The following is a 19,539-nucleotide window of genomic DNA, read 5'->3' as shown; positions in this document are numbered from 1 at the left end:
CAATGTCTGGTGTTCCAGTAACAGAAGGCTATAGGCCTGGGGAGAGTTACTATCTAGGCAGTTCTGGTCATGGAGGGGAGTGGGAAGATTGCCCAGAAAGAACCCAGGGCTGGACACCCCCATAGGCAAAGACTCCTCCTGACGATTAGCAATTAACTGGGAGGAATTTCAGGGGAGGAGATTAATTAGGTAACTGTAGAAAGTGGCTGGGGTCCTGAGGGACTTTGATCTTGACCTGAGACTATAAAGGTCTCAGCCCCCCCAAAACCCTCCTACTTTGACCACAAGGATTTTCACACTCAGCTTTCTGGAGTCATAGCACAAGAGTCAAGGCCAGTCTCTGAGCAGTCAGGTGAGTGGCTGAGGAAGCTGCAGCTCAGGTGGCTTCAGCTCCCTAGGCTGCCTCCCTACCATCATTCCCTCTCAGTTCCCAGACTCAGGCAGCCTGGGCCCCATTCCTCACCTTTGCCCCTTTCTCCCACTCTGCAATCCCCTAGCCCTGACTTCCCAGGCTTTCAGCCTCTCAATGCCCCTTCACTTCAGACCCCTGACTCCTGGCTTTCAGTCCCAGACAACCAAGTCTCCCACATAACTTCAATCCCCAGCCCCAGACTGCTCCAGTGCCAAGAGGCCTCCTGCCTCAGCTCCCAGGAAGTGTGTATGGGGTGGGGGTGGGGGGTGCAGGGAGCACACCAAGGAGAAAAAGGGTGTGGGGGTAGGGGAGAGGCAGGGATCTCCACTGGGGAAGGAAGAACAAGAAGGCTGGAATGTCTGGTCCTAGGGACCTCTCTGGTGTCTGTACCCAGGATGATGCCTTACCGAGAGAGACACATGGGCCCTGCCCTACCTCCACTGCCAGCTGGCAGTCCTTGCTGTGTGATCCGAGGCACAGCTTTTGCCTATACACCCAGTCCTCAAGGTAAGAACAGAATACCCCTGAGTCCAGCCCTCCTGCTCTGTAGAGGTTCCACCTATAGAGGGGAGGGGAGAGGGATGGTGAGGGTCCCTGGCCATAGGTCTTGCCTTACTCTGAGCACCTCTCAGAGGACCAGGGGTCTCTCTAGCAGGCTGCCCAGAGGCAGCATGCTGTTTTCCACTGTCCGTACACTTACATTCCACTTCCACACAGCCTAGGGCTCCAACTGGTAGTAGAGTCACTCAGCCCTCCATATTTCTCCCTAGTTCTACACCGGATTCCTGGAGCCCCAGCCTATGCCTTCCCCGCCATGGGGCCGGGGGGCCTTTCTGAGTGTGGTTGTCTATGTGGAGAGACCCTGGAACGCTATGAACCTGACCCACTGCCCCCCAAGTTGGCTTTGGAGGACACGCAGACGTCAGGTACAGGGATGTGAAGTGGATGGGGGTGGGGATTGGGCTGTTTCAGCAAGGGACTGAGGAAGACAGATGGCCAGGCTGGCCCTCTGGATAGAAATGAGGGAGGGGGCCTATATCATTGGGGTCAATAGGAAAGAATCCTGCTGTAAGGGTGGGCCCCAGAGAAGTGGATCCAAAATAAGGGGCCTGTTGAAGGACCCAGGCCATCTGGAAATGTTGGTGGGGGAGGAGAGCAGCAGAAGGAAGGGAGGAATTCACCCTGGGGCTGTGTCTCCCCAGAACCAGGGCCATCCCAGAGGCTCCGCTCGGCCTGTTTCACTCTCCTCAAGGTCCCCATGATGCTTGTCTTCCTCTACCTCTTTGTCTGCTCCTTGGATGTGCTCAGCTCAGCCTTCCAGCTTGCTGGAGGTAATGTAAACGAGGAAGGGGGGCAGGCAGGGTTGTAAGGGAGGTCTAGGAACCCCCATGGGGCTGGGAACAGGACCTCAGGGACACTGGGCCAAGAGAGACAAAATCTGGCTCAGAGAATCAGGGCATGGACTAGGTTTCAGTGGGCACTGGGCCGTCTTCTGGCCAGGAAGGTTTGGGAGGTTGAGGGGACTGAGAGCAGAAGGTGGGTCTCTCACACTAGCAATTGTCCTCTAGGACCTTACCCCCACACACTTTTCCCTTTCTTTCTACCCCCCAGGGAAGGTAGCTGGTGACATCTTCAAGGACAATGCCATCCTGTCCAATCCTGTAGCAGGGCTGGTGGTGGGGATTCTGGTGACTGTCCTTGTGCAGAGCTCGAGCACATCCACCTCCATCATAGTCAGCATGGTCTCCTCAGGCTGTGAGTCTTGGGAGGAGGGTTAGGGACTGTGGGTAACAGGGAGTGAGCCAGAGCACCGAGGAATGGGGCCGGGAAAGAATAGGGAGTCAGTGCGAAGAATGTGGCCTCAGCCTTCACTGACACAGTCACCTTCCAGGGATCCCAGCTCCTCCTTGGAGTCACTCCCCAGAGCCTTGACTTGTTCCTGTTTTCAGGTCAGTTACCTTAACTCAATGTGCTGAGCCTTCCAGAGCTGCTCAGCCCCCTGGTCTCACAGATCTGTGGCCCCTGATTCCTGACTTCTCCTCTTCCTCCCTCTCTCCTCCCTTTGACACTGAACATCTGATTCTGGGATCTGCTCTCTTCCTTCTTTGTTCCCAGAAGAGGGTATTTTCTTTAAAAAAAAACAACTTTTTATTAAAACATTTTGGTTTTATTTGACCTTAATCTCCCAATATGTCCCTCATCTATCTGCTCTATCCAAAGAACCATCCCTTTTAACAAAAGGAAAAGAAAAAAGCAATTCAGCAAAGCTAACCAATACATTAACTAAGTCTGACAGTATCCAATGTTCCACAGCCGTGTCCTCTCACCTCTGCAAAGAAAAGAGGGAAAGAGAGTATTTTCTAAAGTTTATGTGGAGGAGCAAACTAATCTATAGAGGAGCTTGGTGGTACAGTGGATTGAGTGCTGGGTCTGGAGTCAGGAAAATTCATCTTCCCGAAGTCAGATCGGGCCTTAGACACTTACTAGCTATGTGACTCTGGGCAAGTCACTTAATTATGTTTGCCTCAGTTTCCTCATCTATAAAATGGACTGAAGAAGGAAATGGCAAACCAGTCTAATCTCTGCCAAGAAAGCCCCAAATGGGAGTCAGACATGACTGAAAAATGACTCAACAAACTAATCTATAACTTCAGAAATAAGTGGGGATCATCAAAGGTTCCTCTTAATCTTCCTAAGCGATTTGTGATTTCCCCAGGCTAGCTTTTCTCATGATCCTCTCCTGCTCATGAACCCTTTGACAGGGGCAACTAGCTCCCCGCAAAGAAGAGCATTCTTTGCCTCAGACCCGCCATTCCCTAATTTAGGAATGTGCCCACCTGGGCATTGTGGGCTATGCTCACACAAACAACACATCCCTAGCTCACTCTCAGCCAATCAGAAAAGCTCCTCTGGTCTGGTGAATTCAACCCACATTCCCTTAATGCCTCACTAACTAATTTCCCCTCCTCTCTCCCTTATCCTCTCAGTGCCCAAGGCAAAAACAAGGAAATATAAAGCAGGTACAAACAGGATTCCCATCACCTCAAAACAAAATGAAAATATTTCAACCCAACACATTGGTGACAAAAGTTCATTTCATTTCAGCTGGGAAGCAGGCCTGATGGCCTGGTGCTCAGACAGATGGAACAAGATAAAGGGGCTGAAGGCTCAAAATGCTGGGTTCCTAAGGAATGGGGAACTCTTGGTGGGGGGCAAGAATGCAGCCTTGCCCACACAAACAGAGCCCTGTGTGTAGGTAGTTTGGGGGTAGAGAGGTGTCAAATCCAGCACCCCAGGGAGGAATGGTCGGACATTCTTCAGCGTCTGTAGAAATTGGGAGGGGGCCAATGCAGTGCTGGAGGTCACAGCTAAGATTTTGCTCCCCTCGTGCCCACAGTGCTGGAGGTCAAGTCTGCCATACCCATTGTCATGGGCTCCAACATTGGCACATCTGTCACCAACACCATTGTGGCATTGATGCAGTCTGGAGATCGGAGTGACTTCCGAAGGTGAGGAGGGACAGAAACAGACTGGCTGGGTGGAATGGTAATCGTGTGGTCAAGTGGGGTTGTGGGCCTCTTCTGACTGAAATGACCATAATATTGATCATTCCGGTCTCTATTTTCATTCTGACCCACTTTTAAACCACCTCTTTATCCATTTCCCAGACTCATCTGCCCTAAACCTTACCCCAAATAGCTCCTCCTAACACTGACCTCCAATCTTCACTGTCATTACCCATCCACTGACTACCACATCCTAATTCTAGCCCTCCCAGCTTCTCTTTGTTAACCCTGATCCATGCCCCAAACCCCCTTTGTTCTAATCCTCCTCCCAAACACTCATGGAATAGCTTTGACCATCTATATTTCCCAGCCTAAAGCTGACCAATAAATTGCCTTTATCTCATCCAAACTCTTCCATCAATAACTCTGATCCCTAAATTCCCATTATCTTAATCCTCATTCCTAAACTCATTCCATCTTAACTTTGGCCCCCAAATCCCCCGTCATTCACCGTCCCTCAAACTTCCCCATTCTAACTCAATCCACAAACTCTCCCAAGCCCCAATTTAATCCAGATTAATCCTAACCTCCCAAATGTACCCAAGGGATTCCCCAAACTCCCTCTCAATCAAGCCTTGATCCCCAAATCCCTCGTCTGACCTTGACTCCAAAAGTTCGTTGACCTAAGACAGACTCCCAAACTTCCCTATCTTTTCCCATTCCCCAAATTCTCCCATCCTACCCTTGACCCACATGCTCCCCAAAATTTATCCTGACCCACTTTTTCCCTCACTCTCCAGTTGTGGTTCTGGACTCAAAGTCCTTCCCCATTCCCCCATCCCAGAGCCTTTGCAGGGGCCACAGTCCACGACTGCTTTAACTGGCTGTCGGTTCTTGTCCTGCTGCCGTTGGAGGCAGCTACGGGGTACCTGCACCACCTCACCCACCTGGTGGTCACTTCCTTCAAAATTCGAGGTGGCCAAGATGCTCCAGACCTGCTTAAGATCATCACCGAGCCTTTCACCCGACTCATTATCCAGGTGTGGATTGGGGACCCTGGGAGGGTCTCTTCCTCTGTTGTTCCCCTCTAAAAAAATGTCCCTCTGCTAGGTGTTGGTGGGAGGCTTTCAACAGAGAGGAAGGGTAGCAGAGTGGAAAGTTCTGTGATTGGAGACAGGAAACCTGGGTTCTAGTCCTGATTTACTCAATGAGCCTCAGTTTTCTAATATGTAAAGTGGGGTTAATAATATTTGTACAACCTACCTCATAGGGAATTTGTGAGGCAAGGACTTTGTAAACCTTACAGAGCTATAAGACGTTATTATTAACTGCACATGGTATGGTGGAAATGGAGCCAGGTTTGAATTCAAAGTGGATTTGAATCCCAGTTCTACCACTTTCTAATGTGGACTAACCTCTTTGGGCTTCAGTGTCCTGACCTGAAAATGAGAGGGTTGGGAGGCAGCATAATACAGGGGAAAGAAAACTGACTTAGTTGAGTCAGATGACCTGAGTTCAAACCCTACCTCTGATGCTTACCTGTCCAAGTCCATCTTACCTGGGATCAGATTTCCTCATGACATCTTTTCAGTGTCCCTAACTTTTCCACCCCAGCTGGATAAATCCGTGATCAACAGCATTGCCATAGGAGAGGAGACACTTCGAAACCACAGCCTCATCCGGATTTGGTGTGAATCCCCAACCCCTCCACAGGTAAGGCTCAGCCCCCAGCTCCCCACCTCCCAGAGGAGTCCCAGCTCCAGCCCCATCCCCACCATGAATCAGAAATCCAATCCCTCCTCTCACCCAAGGTAAATTCCTGACCTTTGGGAGGTAAGGACCTGCCAGGGGACACCAGGGGCAAAGCCTAGTTCAAGGTGAATTCCTAGACTCCAGGCACTGAGTCCTTGAACTAATTTAACTCATATTTATTAAGCACTGCCTTGTGCTAAGCACTGCTTTAGGTGCTAGGATTACAAAGACAAAACCAGAAGCAATCTCTGTACTCATGAATCTAACTGACATGACACAAGGTGCACCCAGATAAGTAATAGTACAAAGTCATCCCAAGAGGGAGAGAGCTCCAACAGCCGGGGAGAGGATGATCAGGAAAGTCTTTGTTTAGGTTCTAGCACATGAGTCCTGCCTTGAAAGAAGCTGGGGGTCCTACAAGGTGGAAGGTGAAGAGGAAGGACTCTCCAGACAGAGGGGAACATCTGGGCAAAGGTACAGAGGTGGGAGATCTGCCACTGTGTTCCAGCAACAGCTTAGCAACCCAGTTTAATTGGAGAGGAGCATGCCGGAATAATGTCCAATATAAAGCAATGCTGGAAAAGAGATCAGGAGCCATGTTGTCAATGGCTCTCAATGCCAGGCTGATTTTTATTTTTCCTACAGACAAAAGGGCAGCATGGACAATTTTCGAGTGAGAGGACGATATAACTAGATCTGTGTTTTAAGAATAACAATCTGGCAGCTGTATGGAGAAGAGATTAGAAGGGGGAAAATCCGGAAGCAGGGAGACTATTCAGAGGCTGATCTAATAGCAGAGATGAAAGGTGTCCTACAGGCAGCCAGGTGGTGCGCTGGATAAAGTGCTAGGCCCACAGTCAGGAAGAACCGAGTTCAAATCCAACCTCAGACACTTCCAGTTGGGTATAGCCCTTGGGCAAGTCACCCAGCTTCTGTGCCCCTCATCTGTAAAATGGGGATGATCACAGAAGGATAAAATGAGGTCACATTTGTAAAGTTCTTCACAGATGCTGAAGTGCTATACAAACGCTGGTGATTATTGTCACGCGTGAAGAGAAGTCAATATTATGGAGGTAAAGTGAAAAAGGCTTGACAACTAATTGAGTTGTGAGGAAGAGGAAAGAGTCCGGGCTGACTCCGAGACTGCAAATCTGGGCAACCGGAAGAATAGCTCTCTCAACAGGAATAGGGAAGTTTATAGGATGAGTGGATTGAGGGAAAATGTGAGTCGTCTTCTGTACATGTTGAGTTTCAGATTCCTACAAGATCTTCAGGCAAAGCTGTCTAACAAATAGTTGGTCACGTGGGACTGGGTTAAAAGAGAAAAATTAGGGCTGGGCATATAAATTTGATGCTTATATGCATAGAGATGATGACTGAACCCACGGGAATGGACAAGATCACCAAAAGGGAGAGTACAGAAAATAGAAAAGAGGGCCCAGGATGGTGCCATAGGGGATAACCACCCCTGGTGGGCAGGGGGAATGGTCAAAGAGGCGGGAAGAGAACTAAGAGAAAGCTACTTACCACAACCAAAAGTGCTACGTGTCCAGGAGAAGGCACCTGGAGGAGAGTCCACAACCCCCAGAAATGAAGGTCTCTTCATGTTGAGGACCATTTGACTTTCCTTCCTGGAGGCATAGACCCCCAGTTCCAGATTCCTACCCTGATTGGTCGGGGTCAGGTTTGTATAATTGTATAATTGCCTAGTCTTTACTGAGGCTCTTCTGTATGAGGAGCCCAGTGCTGGGGGTGGGCTCTAGGAGTCAGGACATTTGAAGAAGAAGAGAGAAAAGACTCAGCTCCTCCCCTCGAGGAGGTGGTCTAAGAGCCAGATTCAGATCTGTGGAAGCATTAGCAAGCATGGCATAGGGGAGGAAGCGAACAGTGTGGTCAGGTGCTAGAACAAGCACTTCAGACAGTAGTAAGTGGGAACCACTTTACATTTTGCTGAGAAACCAACAAAAGGAAGCGCAGTCCCTTCTGGGTCCCAGTCTTGCAATTCTTGGGACTGCCTCCAGAGGGCACCAGGGTTCTGGCCTTGTGGCCCAAATAGCCAAGTTTTGCTAGACAACCTGGGAATGTGAAAGATGAAGCTTTCCACTGGATAATGCCCTTTCCATGAAAAGAATGCCTTTTATTAAATCACAACCTGAGGGGATGACTTATCATTAATGACTATAGATAAAAAGGGATCCCAAGAGCATAGATTTAGGGCTCAATGGAGGGAGACTTCCTTTACCCTGTTTGGTGGGTACCATAGTAAAGGAAGGCTCTCTCCAATAAACCCTTGGACTCCCATAACCTCCCACACTCAACTCATCCCCAACCCCCATTTTCCCCACTCGGTCCTGTCCCCAGGTCATCCTCATCTTATTCCTATTTCCAGTTTACACCCATCGCTCCAGCTGCACCCTGTTCCCCAGTTCACCCCACCCCAATTCTCATAGCGCAGCATCTTATTCCCTTATCATCCCCATCCCTTGTATCATCCCCATTCTCCATTTCGCTCTCTTCTGGGCCAAGTCAAGTCTAGGTCAGTCTAATGATTCAATCTCAGGGACTCGAAGGCAAAGAGGCACCCACGTTCCATAAAATGTAACAAAGACAGATGACAAGAGATTAAAAGAACACAACTCCTAAAGCTAAAGAAGGATCATGACGCAAATTAAATGCCAGGCCCCTCTACCACCAATTGGCTCAGCAACCAGCCAAGGCTGGTCAGGTCAAAAAGGCTCTCTCCACAGGCCAGTAAAGCCTCTAACCCCAACTACTCCTACGCTGGGCCTTCTAGGCCCCAGGCAGCCAAGAAGCCCCATGACCTCCCTATCCCCTCAAAGGACCAGCTCAGCCTACATAAAACAGGTGTTACTCCTGCCCTCCTCTCTCATCTCCCTCCGCATCCCATGGCTCATCTTGTTCACATTTTCCTCCAACAACACACCCCCAGCCTCCTACTCACCCTCATCCCCCCAGACTATTTTTCACCTCTCGTGTCTCACCCCCGATCTTACTCCTTTCCAATCTTATCTTTCATCCCCTTATTGCCACATTCTGCTCCCTTCTGCTCTCCAGGCTCCATGAGAAGGGCTAAAGAAGACAGACTTGGCCCAGCAAAAAGGGGGCAAGACATAGCTCCTTGGCCAAGCCAGTCTCTTCTTAGCTCCCTGACTTTGCCCCTCACCCCCTTCTCCAGGTTATCACTGACATGCCCCAGGCAGAAGCCAATATCAGCTGGACCCTGGGGAACACCACTGGGGAGAAATGTAGGTCACTTAAGTGTGGGGAGATTCTGGTGGGGAGTGGGGGTGGGCAGAGGGAAGGGTGGGGAGGAAGGCTATCCCTTAGAACCCCATCCCTGGGAGACTGGACTACAAGACCCCTGATGTTCCCTGATCTGGGAGAGACAAAAGTGGGGCATAAATACTTCCCTTAGGACTCTTAAAAAGCATTGTAGACTGATTCTGCCCTTTACTGGTAGCTCCTAGATGTGTCTGTGTTGAGCATACCCATTGGGCGTTCATGGTGGAGGCCTGGCTGTGGGTTCAGGCTTAAGATCTGGTTTGGGGGTAGGTATAAGGCTTAGGTCAGAGCTCTAGTGGGGGCAGAGGGTGTTGGGCAGCTATGGAGCCTGAAAGGCTTTCCTGGAGGGAGGTCTCCAGGCCTGGGGGGCAGGCTCTTAGCAGTGCTCCCCCTACTCCTTCAGGTCAGCATCTGTTTGTGGATACCTCACTGCCGGACCTGGCTGTGGGCCTGATCCTGCTTGCTGGCTCCCTCACCGTGCTCTGCACCTGCCTCATCCTCCTGGTGAAGCTGCTGAACTCTGTGCTCCAGGGACAGGTAGCCAAGGTCGTCCAGAAGGTCATCAACACTGGTGAGTAGGCACTGGCCAAGACTTAGGAGAAAGTGGGAAGAGGGCAACTTCAGCGGGGTAAGGTAGAGATGTGCCTCGGTATCACAGAGAGCAGTCCAAGGTCAGGGGATTGATAAGGCAGGGAAAGGATGGCCTGGGCCGGGATGGGGGGTGGGGAGAACAGGTCTACTCAGCTTCATGACGGGCTTTGGCTGGACAACAAGGAAGGGAATAAGCATTTCTATAATCCCTACTATGTGCCAGCAAATATTATCTTATTGGACCCTCACAACAACCACGGGAAGTTAATTTTGTTATTATCCCCATTTTACAGTTGAGGAAACTGAGGCAAACAGAGTTTAGTGACTTGACTAGGGGTAACACAGACGGTAAATGTCTGAGGTCACATTTGAACTCAGATCTTCCTGACTCCAGGACCAGCACTCTGTGCACTATGGTGCCCCTAGCTGCCTCAACCTAAAAGCTAAACTGAAACTGTCTAGCTAGCCTTCCCCTGCCTCAATGAATCCTCTGTACCAGAACCCCAGGTCAAGAAGAAAGAGTGGGTGTCATCTACTGTCAGTCCATGTTCCCTTGCATGTAGTCCTCTAGCCTGTGTTCATTTGTAGTTCCCATCCCTAAAAGAAGGCTGCCCAATACTCTTCACTGAAAACTCTCTGGAGTTTGAAACTGAGAGCCAGTGTAGAACAGTGAAAAATTTGACAGCAGAGGACCTGAGTTCAAATCCTGATTCTACTAATTATTTCCTATGTAATGTTAAGAAAATGCTTCACTTTTTCCACATCTGTAAAATAAAGGGAATGGATTGGATGACCTCCAACGTCCCTTATAGCTCTAGATCTAAGACTCTAGGAAACATACCTCTAAGGGCCCAGATTGGGAGAGAGGCTTGATTCCTAGTGCCCACTACCCTCTTACCCTATGTGATTTGGGCAAGTGACTTTCCACTCTCTTTTTCCTTCTCTATAAAATGAAGGAATTTTTGAATTTTATTGTAGTGCTAACATTTTATATTTGGTATGTCTAACTCTGATGCTCAGTGATTTAAGGGCTCTTTCAGCTCTGAAAGTCTATGGCCCATATTTGTTTTTTTGGAGGTGAGGTAGGCAGAGCAATTGGAGTTAAGTGATTTGCCCAAGGTCACACAGCTGGTAAGTGCCAAGTGCCTAAGGCTGGATTTGAACTCAGGTCCTCCTGACTCCAAGGCCAGTGCTCTATTCACTGCACCACTTACCTGCCCCCTATGTTCTATATTCTAAGGGAATTATTCTATACTAATTATATTAATTAATTATAATATATTCTACATTATTCTAATTCTATAGATAGTAATTTTACGCCCAGGACAAATTCGATTGGGGGCAGAGATAGGATAGAAGATAATCCACTCTGGTCTGATACAGTCGAGTCAGAAGAGAAGGCTAATTTCCCAAGAAAATCTTCCTGTAGTCCCTGTAACAGAATCAATGACCTCTTGTTGCCAGCCCCTTGATCCACACGAGAAGGCAGAACAGAGGAGACCACAGAAGAGAAAGTCAGGGCTCTTAGGAGATGGGGGTGGGGTGGCACTACTCTTACACAACATGGTGGTCTGGGTCAGGCAGAAGGGGATAAAGGGGTGACTGCAATGCACAGGACAGGATCAGGAAGAATAATTATGAAGTACTGAGATTGTCCGGTAGAGGTTCATTGGGTGCCCCTGGATATGAGTGCCTTGGAGCAAAGACCAGAGGTCCTTCCTAAAACCCAAAATGAGACACAATAATCCAGATATGGTCCAAACAGAGGCAGAGTACAACGGGATGATCAACTCTATTGTTCTGTATATTGCTCTGTGGCTGCTATGTCACTCCGTTGACTTGTGGTCCGTTAAAATCCTCAGATCTTTTTCATATGAACTGTTTGTCTAGCCAGAACTTTCCCATTCTGTACTTGATTTTTTTGAGACCCAAATGTAGGGATTTCTTTTTATCTTTCTAACTTGTGAACATCTTTTTAGATACTGACACAATAATCCATGATTAGTTTTTTGTCATCTGATAAAAATGCCATACAGAACTGGTTCAAGGACAGGTCTCCAAAGGCACGTAACCCGAGACTCCTGGCAAGTCCAATTCCATTTGATTCAATGAGCATTTATTAGGCACTTGCTATGTTCTAGGCAGAGAGGTAACATAATCCAGGGGACAGACTCCATGGAGTCAAAACAACCCGGACTCAGGTCCTTTTCTTAAAAAGAACCTACTGGCTGTGACCACAGGCAAACCACTTAACTTCCCAGTGCTCCAGTCAACTCTGTAAGACCATAAGTTTGACTCCCAAATGTCATGCTTCATTGTTGTTACTTTGAATGGGATTTCCCTTTCCAATACTGTTTCTTGTCAAGTGACTGGAGAGCTTTTCTCTGGGGCTGGCAAGGGCAGCAAGGATGGCAGTGGTGGTGGCAGCAGTGGAGGTGGCAGCAGTGGAGGTGGCGGCAGTGGAGGTGGCGGCAGTGGAGGTGGCGGCAGTGGTGGTGGCTGCAGTGGAGGTGGCGGCAGTGGTGGTGGCGGCAGTGGTGGTGGCGGCAGTGGAGGTGGCGGCAGTGGTGGTGGCGGCAGTGGAGGTGGAGGCAGTGGTGGTGGCTGCAGTGGAGGTGGCGGCAGTGGTGGTGGCGGAAGTGGTGGTGGCGGCAGTGGAGGTGGCGGCAGTGGTGGTGGCGGCAGTGGAGGTGGAGGCAGTGGAGGTGGAGGCAGTGGTGGTGGCGGCAGTGGAGGTGGCGGCGGCAGTGGAGGTGGCGGCAGTGGTGGTGGCGGCAGTGGTGGTGGCGGCAGTGGAGGTGGCGGCAGTGGTGGTGGCGGCAGTGGAGGTGGCGGCAGTGGAGGTGGTAGCAGTGCCAGAGCCCAGGAGCCCCCAAGAAACAATACTGTCTCTTGGATTTTTTTTTTTTGGCTATTGTATAAAAATGCTATTGATTTTTGTGGGTTTATTTTGTAGCCTGCAGCTTGCTGGTTATAGATTGTCTCAATTAGTTGTCTTTGCTGATGCCCTCACGTCATTAACAATAGGAATAGCTTTGTCTAAGACCATAGGTTAGTGACAAGCTGTTCATCTGTGTATCTATTGGTGGAGAGAATTCCCTTGTGAGGAGTCTGTTCGCCCATGAGATCACAGGTGTGGAAGAACAGCAGTAACATAGAGACGCCAGACATTGCACTGAGTGTGGCTGGGCTGACTTTGGTCCTGTAATCACGGCTTGGGTGCTCTGGTCATTCAACCAGGTATAATTCTACCTAACTCCATGCTCATCCAGCCTCCACTGCTCCATTTTGTCCCCAAAGATACCGTGAGACTTTGTCAAACACTTAGCTGATGGCCAGGAATCCCATGTTCATGGCATTCCCTTGGTCGAGTAACTCTATCAAAAAAAGAAAATGAAGGTAGTCTGGCTGGAGCCTATCTCAGTGACTCTTAGTGGTCACTTGCCAATAATTCTCGTGACTACCTAGCACTCAGTAAACCCTAGACCATTATGGAAATGTGAGCTAATATTATATTTTCCCATCCCCCCCCTCCAATTTCCAGCTATTGACACTTTGTGAGGTATGGGTGCCGTATGTCCTCTGTGGACTCCTGAATTACTATCCAAATGCCAGAGCATTCTTAGGGTTGTCTCTAAGCTGGCTCTTCTCCACCAACCATAGTCTGGTGGAAAGAGGATTGGATTTGGAATGAAAAGACATGTATTTGAATGCTTGCTACTTATCAGCTGTGTGACCTCAGATAAGTCATTTGACCTTGGTAAAGTCTCAGTTTCTTCATTCGTAAAACAAAGAGGCCAGACCAGTTCAACTCTAGGTTTCTTCATACTCTAAATCCTATCTATGTGAGCCTGTCCCCATGATCTTTGACATGGATCTAAGCTGACACACAAAACCTCCTTTCCCACTAACACAGACTGGGGGGATGGGGTGGGGTGTCTTGTTACAGATTTTCCACATCCCTTCACCTGGGTGACTGGCTACTTCGCTATGGTGGTGGGTGCTGGCATGACTTTTGTGGTACAGAGTAGCTCTGTGTTCACCTCAGCCATCACCCCACTCATTGGTGAGTGTCCCTGCATTGGGAGGTTGGGAAAGGGTGTGGAATTAGGGAAGGGAATTTTTAAAGGGAGCCCAGGATGGGAGGAGCTGGAAACACTGAGGTGAACCAGGATTCTTCAGAAATTGACCCTTCTGCACCACTCCTCTCCCCAGGTCTGGGTGTGATTAGCATCGAACGAGCCTATCCCCTCACCCTGGGCTCCAACATTGGCACCACCACCACTGCCATCCTTGCTGCCCTCGCCAGTCCCAGAGAAAAGCTCTCCAGTGCCTTCCAGGTACCTGTTGGGGGAGGGCTGGGACCAGGGCAGTAGAAGTAGAGATAGGGTCCTTGTGAGGGAGGTGATGAGTACTGGCTATCCTGGATACGGTGGCCCAGGGCAGCTGAGGTTTAGAGAGTGCCAGAACCAGACACCATCCGAGGTGGAAGGAACTTAAACTGTACAACATAAAATGTCAGAGCTTGAAGGATTCTTAGAACATAGGCAATCAGACCTGGAATGGTTCTTACAACATAGACTATCAGAATAGAAGGAACCTTAGAACTTGGAACTTATCTATACATAGAACAATACCAGAGTTGGACACATCCTTAAACCTAGTCCTAAGTATCTTTCAGATGAGCGAACTGAGGCCCAGAGAGGGTCAGTGACTAAACAAAGATACACAGCTAGTCAGTGGTAGAGCCAGGATTAGAATCTGGCCCCCTGCCTTTGCTAAACATGTGGCCATCCTGGGGTTGATGGGGTGGGGGGTGGTGAGGGGAGTGTCACAGCAAGCACCCTAGCATACCCAGGATGGCCTGTTAGCACAGGTTCTTTAATCTGCCTTTAAAGGAAAGCAACTTTAAAGGAGTCAACAATCTTCTTTAATTACATTTACTAGTTCAGAGGAAAAGTCAGCACCCTGAATGCCAGAGAAATTAGCATAAAGACCAACAGACAGGGCCCTTAACTGCCTGAACCAAAGCCAGATGGCCATACCCTTTACACGCATCATCACTGCATCAAAAGAGCCTTTATTTCTGAGCAGTTGGGGGGTCTGAACATACGGCTACTCAGAGTCTCAACCAGGGAATCATAAGTGAACCCCCAAAGCAAAATAGCAACTCAGAGTATACGTACGCTACTCAGAGCCAGATGGCAGCACAACTCTCGTGACTCAGTGCCTAGTCAACTTAGTACCCAAAGGTGTGAAAGCCTTCCTACAAGCAAGCCTCCCCTAAGCAAGCTTCCTTTAATGGGCTCCATGAGAGGCCTGTGAATGGACAGGGAAGATCTTCATATCCTGTTAACATTGGGGGGGGCGGGTGATATTGCTAGAAGGAAGATTGTGCTGATTTGTGTTCCACTCCTCCCTCACCTTCAGATTGCCCTGTGCCACTTCTTTTTCAATATTTCGGGCATCCTGCTGTGGTACCCGCTTCCATGCACACGGCTGCCCATCCACATGGCCAAGGCCCTGGGCCGGCGCACTGCCAAGTACCGCTGGTTTGCTGTGCTCTACCTGCTGGTCTGCTTCCTGCTGCTCCCCTCACTGGTGTTCGGTGTCTCTATGGCAGGCTGGCAGACCATGGTGGGTGTAGGGGCCCCTTTCGGAGCATTGCTGGCCTGCGTTACCCTAATCAACCTACTCCAAAGCCGGAGCCCTGCCCGGCTGCCCAAGTGGCTCCGGGATTGGGATTTCCTTCCTCACTGGATGCATTCGCTGAAGCCTCTTGACCAGCTAATCACTCGTGCCACCCTCTGCTGCACCCGCCCTGAGCCACGCTCCCCCCCACTGCCTGCTCGAGTTTATCTCGAGGAGCTCCCCCCAGGCACCCCCTCCCCACGGCTTGGGGTGCTCCCCCAGCACAATGCCACCAGGCTCTGATAGGTGCCCAAGGGGTCCTGGGACTACAAGAGGCTCATGCCAAAGTATATCTATGTGTGTATGTGTATGCGTGGGTGTGTGCATGTACATGTGGGTGTACAGGTCAGTGTCTGTGCATACACACATACTCATAAAATGTTAGAACTGGAAGAGATAGTCCTACCGCCTCTTTTTATAGAAGAGAAAATTGAGGCCCAGAGAAGAAAAGAGGAACTTGCCCAAAGTCAGTCACATAACTGGTTAGAGGTAGAGTCAGCATGCAAACCTAGGTCTCTGACCACCCAGACCACCGCTATGTCGCAGATGTTTCTGTCTGTCTCTGTGTGTTTCTATGTCACTGTTCACGTATGTCTATGAATGCTTCTGCACATGAATGCATGGGACAGGATAGGAATCCACAGGTGCATATGTATGTGTGCTGGATGAGCATCTACACAATCTATTTTTGTGCATTTGTGTGCACGTTTGTTTTAGCTTTTGTCCGTGTATGTGTGTGTCCTCATATGCTGGAGGACCTGGGGGAGGAGAGACCTTTCTTCATTTAATGAGAAAGATGCTGAAAAAGTGATTTTCATGATCCCTTGGAGCTCTGAGGCAGGGTTGGAGGATGGCTTCTGGAGACCTGGAAACTGGTCCTAACCTGCCCAGTGTCTTTGTTTCTGAGCTCCCCTGCTAAGACTTCCCCCAAACCTGAGGCACATTAGACCTTGTACTCTGGTATCCTGCTCTTAGGAAGGAGTCTCTATCCAGGTAGGGCTAGAGGCAGGGAATGGGATGTGGGGATGGGAGGGAAGGACTTTGAAGAGACTTGGCATCACCTCCAGAAAACTCCTCCTCCTCCTCCTCCTCCTCTTCCTCTTCATCCTTCTCTACCTCCTCCTCTCCTCTTCCTCCTCCTCCTCCTCTTCCTCTTCATCCTTCTCTACCTCCTCCTCTCCTCTTCCTCCTCCTTCTCACCCTCTTCTCCTCTTCCTCTCCTCTCCTCCTCTTCCTCCCCTCTCTTCCTCCTCCTCCTTCTCCTCTTCCTTTCCCCTCTCGGCCCATAATTGACCTAAGCATACATGTACTGGAGGAGCCATGTTGGGCGTTCTCCCCAATTACGTCGTCACTTCCTGGCCGATACCTCACCAGACCCCTCTCCAACTCCAGTCGTGGGACTGGCCCAGGTGACCCAATCTGTTCCCCCATGGGCTGGCTAAAGGAGAGCTGGGGCCTGAGTCAGGTTCATCAGAGATGAGAGCTGGGGTATGGAAGCTGCTTTCTCACATTTCTACTCGCAGTGCCACCTCAGATACTCTCACCAGCCCAATAACTGCCCCTCAGGACCCAGAGCTTGCCCTGCTCCAGGCTGGGAGGCCGCCTCACTCCCTTCTATGCCATCCTTACTGCCCTTGGCCCCGCCAGGCTGGAGTGGAGAAGACTAGATTGGCCAATGACAAACAGGACCAGACTCTGGACCCGAGTGGCTACTCAGGTGTGGGAAGGAAATTCCTTGGCAGGATGCAAAGGTCCCCAGATGAGAAAAAGGAATGGACCCACAGGTGGCTCTGGATCCCCTGCCCCACCCCCCGGTAGGGTTTCTTTCATTTCTAATTGGCCTGAACCAGGATCCACAGAAGGAAGGACTTTGGGTCTACAGTACCCAAGTCTTAGCCCAGTTATCAGCCTCCCTCCCTCCAATTTTCCCAGCTTGTTTGATCCAAGGAGAAAACAAAATCCCTTCCCTTCATTTCCCTAAACTGCAGCTGGGTTAAAGACAAAACTTTAGCAGGGAATTAAGGAGGGAAAGAACACCAAGAAAAAGGCATAAGGCTTTGATGGTTTAAATATGTTTACAAAGGCCCAGAACTAGACTCTCTTCTACCCTCTCTGGCCCTGTGCAAAGCCTAGCCCTGGACCTGGACCTTGCTGGTCTGGGCTGACTTCCCAGGGCACCAATGCTCCCTTGAAGCCAGCCCAGGGGACCTTTTTAAAGGAGTCTCCCCAAATGGAGGTCATACTGGCAGGCCACTACAGGATAAGGACTCCACTAGACCTTTGGTCTCTTTACCTTCTCTACCAATCCAGGCTATTGCCTTCTCTGCCATGGGCACTCTGAGAGAGCTGCCCCCAGCATGGAAGGTTGCAAGACTGTCTGGGGTCACACAACCAGGATAAGCCAGACCCAGGACTGGGACCCAAGGCTTCCAAACTTCAAGACCAGCTTTCTGGCTGCGATATCACACTGCCTCTCGGTATTCTATGAATAACAGTAATTACAGCAATACTGACAGTACTGGCTTGATCCATTGCCTAGCCTTCCCTTCCCTGGGAAAGGAAGATATAGCACAGCAATCCCCAGAAAGCCTTGGATCAGCGAGACTCCAAGCCAGGATGAGGGCCATGCTGCTTCCACTTTTATCTTTTAGACCACATCTAAACGTTCTTTCTTTCCTCCTTTCTTTCTTTCTTTCCTTCTTTCGAGGCAATCAGAATTAAGGGACTTGCCCGGGGTCACACAGCTTACTAATGTGTGAGGCAGGATTTGAACTCAGGTCCTGCCTGACTTCAGGGCCGATGCTCTATCCACTGCGACACCTAGCTACCCCTCACTAGCTTTTCTAGACTTGCCTGATTCCCAGGTACCTTCCTGCATATGGCCCCTGCTTTGACTCAAAGAGCTCAGAGCCTAGCCAACCCCGTCCCCAACCCCACCATCCCTAGATCTGTTACTTCCTTCCTCTTTATAACTCTATCTCCCTAAACTTTAGACCATCAAAGCATTTTTTAAGGGATCATAGTTTTAGAGCTAGAAGGGATTATAGAGATTATCACATACAACTTCAGTTTATTGATCAGGAAACTGACACCCTGAGTCACTAAAGTGATGTGCCTAATATCACCCAGGTAGTAAGTGGCAGAATTATAATCTCAGTCTTTTCACTCCAAAATTCATTGGTTCATTCTAATTCTGTCAGACTCACTTTCAGCCAATTAGGAAGCCTCCTGATGGAGTGACAGGTTTGCACAATCACTGCCTTAGATAGCCACTTCACCCCAGCCCCAACCTCAGTTCCCACCAGGAGAAAGACAAAGAAATACCGATTATGAAGGTTCCTATCCTTATGAAAGTCAGGATAAGTCAACTCAATACACAGGGCAGCCCCAAATTAACGATAGACATCCCTTCCTTTGAAAAAAAAAGTTGCGTTGATGTCTCTCTTTCTTACGTCACTATTACTTCCCAACGATGCCTCCTCCAATACCACTTTCTTTACAGTCTCCCAGGCCACCTCTTCAGTCTCTTAAAAGCACCCCCCATTCCAAGGAGGCTGGAAAACTCTGGGTTTCACAGATGCCCAGGAGGGACTGGGGGCCGCACCAGCTGAGGGGCAGTGGATCTGGGGTTTGACCCCATCAGAGAGTAAGGAAACCCTAAAGGGAGAATGCCCTGGTGCTCAGATATATGACCTCTTGCCATTCATTCTCCACCCCCGCCCCAAGCAAATTAGAACTCCTCATGCCAAGAGAGAACCAGCTCCTGAATGAAACCACTCCTAGAAATCAGGAGTACAAGGGAAACCTCACCCCTTTACCTGCAATCACAGTTGTCCCCCACTTCTGTGTTCCCCCCCCCAACCAGGGTAGGTCAGTCCAGGCCAGAGCCCAGGAGCCTGAATGAGGAGATCATCTGTTCCCAGATCCCAGACAACTTGGGTAACCCGACACTAGATTCTCTTTTGATTCAGAGGCCATATCTGGGAAATGGGGACTACATATAAGTTGCCCATGTTCATGGGTGAAATTTGCTCTGAGATCCTGAAATGAGAGAAGCCTTTAAAGGTGGAGAGGAGGGAGAGGGAGGTATTTCATACAGAACTAGAAGTTTGAGGGAGTAAGGAACAGATAAGGAAACCCTCACGGGGTTAATGAGGAAGCCAGGGAGAGAAATCGAGCCTAAGAGAGGATGGTAGGAAACAGGAGCCCCCTGCCTCCTTGGGAGCAGGCCTAGCTGTCTACTTTCCCTTCTCATAGAAGACCAACAGGCCAGACAGGTTCAGA

The 19,539-nt window shown here is 49.7% G+C and overlaps 1 protein-coding gene across 1 annotated transcript; it reads left to right on the top strand.

Moving 5' to 3' along the window:
- The first annotated feature begins 807 nt into the window (after window positions 1-807).
- Window positions 808-15,498, top strand: SLC34A1 (solute carrier family 34 member 1). The gene is made up of 12 exons (XM_036751985.1): window positions 808-919; window positions 1,183-1,338; window positions 1,615-1,743; window positions 2,024-2,167; window positions 3,810-3,921; window positions 4,763-4,958; window positions 5,533-5,631; window positions 8,867-8,936; window positions 9,377-9,544; window positions 13,514-13,630; window positions 13,780-13,904; window positions 14,995-15,498. Exons 1-12 carry the CDS (start codon window positions 808-810, stop codon window positions 15,496-15,498), a joined length of 1,932 nt encoding a protein of 643 aa, XP_036607880.1.
- The last annotated feature ends 4,041 nt before the right edge of the window (window positions 15,499-19,539 follow it).

This window comes from Trichosurus vulpecula, chromosome 3 (assembly GCF_011100635.1).
Source record: "Trichosurus vulpecula isolate mTriVul1 chromosome 3, mTriVul1.pri, whole genome shotgun sequence".
Classification (NCBI taxonomy): domain Eukaryota; kingdom Metazoa; phylum Chordata; class Mammalia; order Diprotodontia; family Phalangeridae; genus Trichosurus; species Trichosurus vulpecula.
The sequence above is the reverse complement of the archived record's forward strand: the minus strand, read 5'-3'. Positions and strand labels throughout refer to the sequence as shown.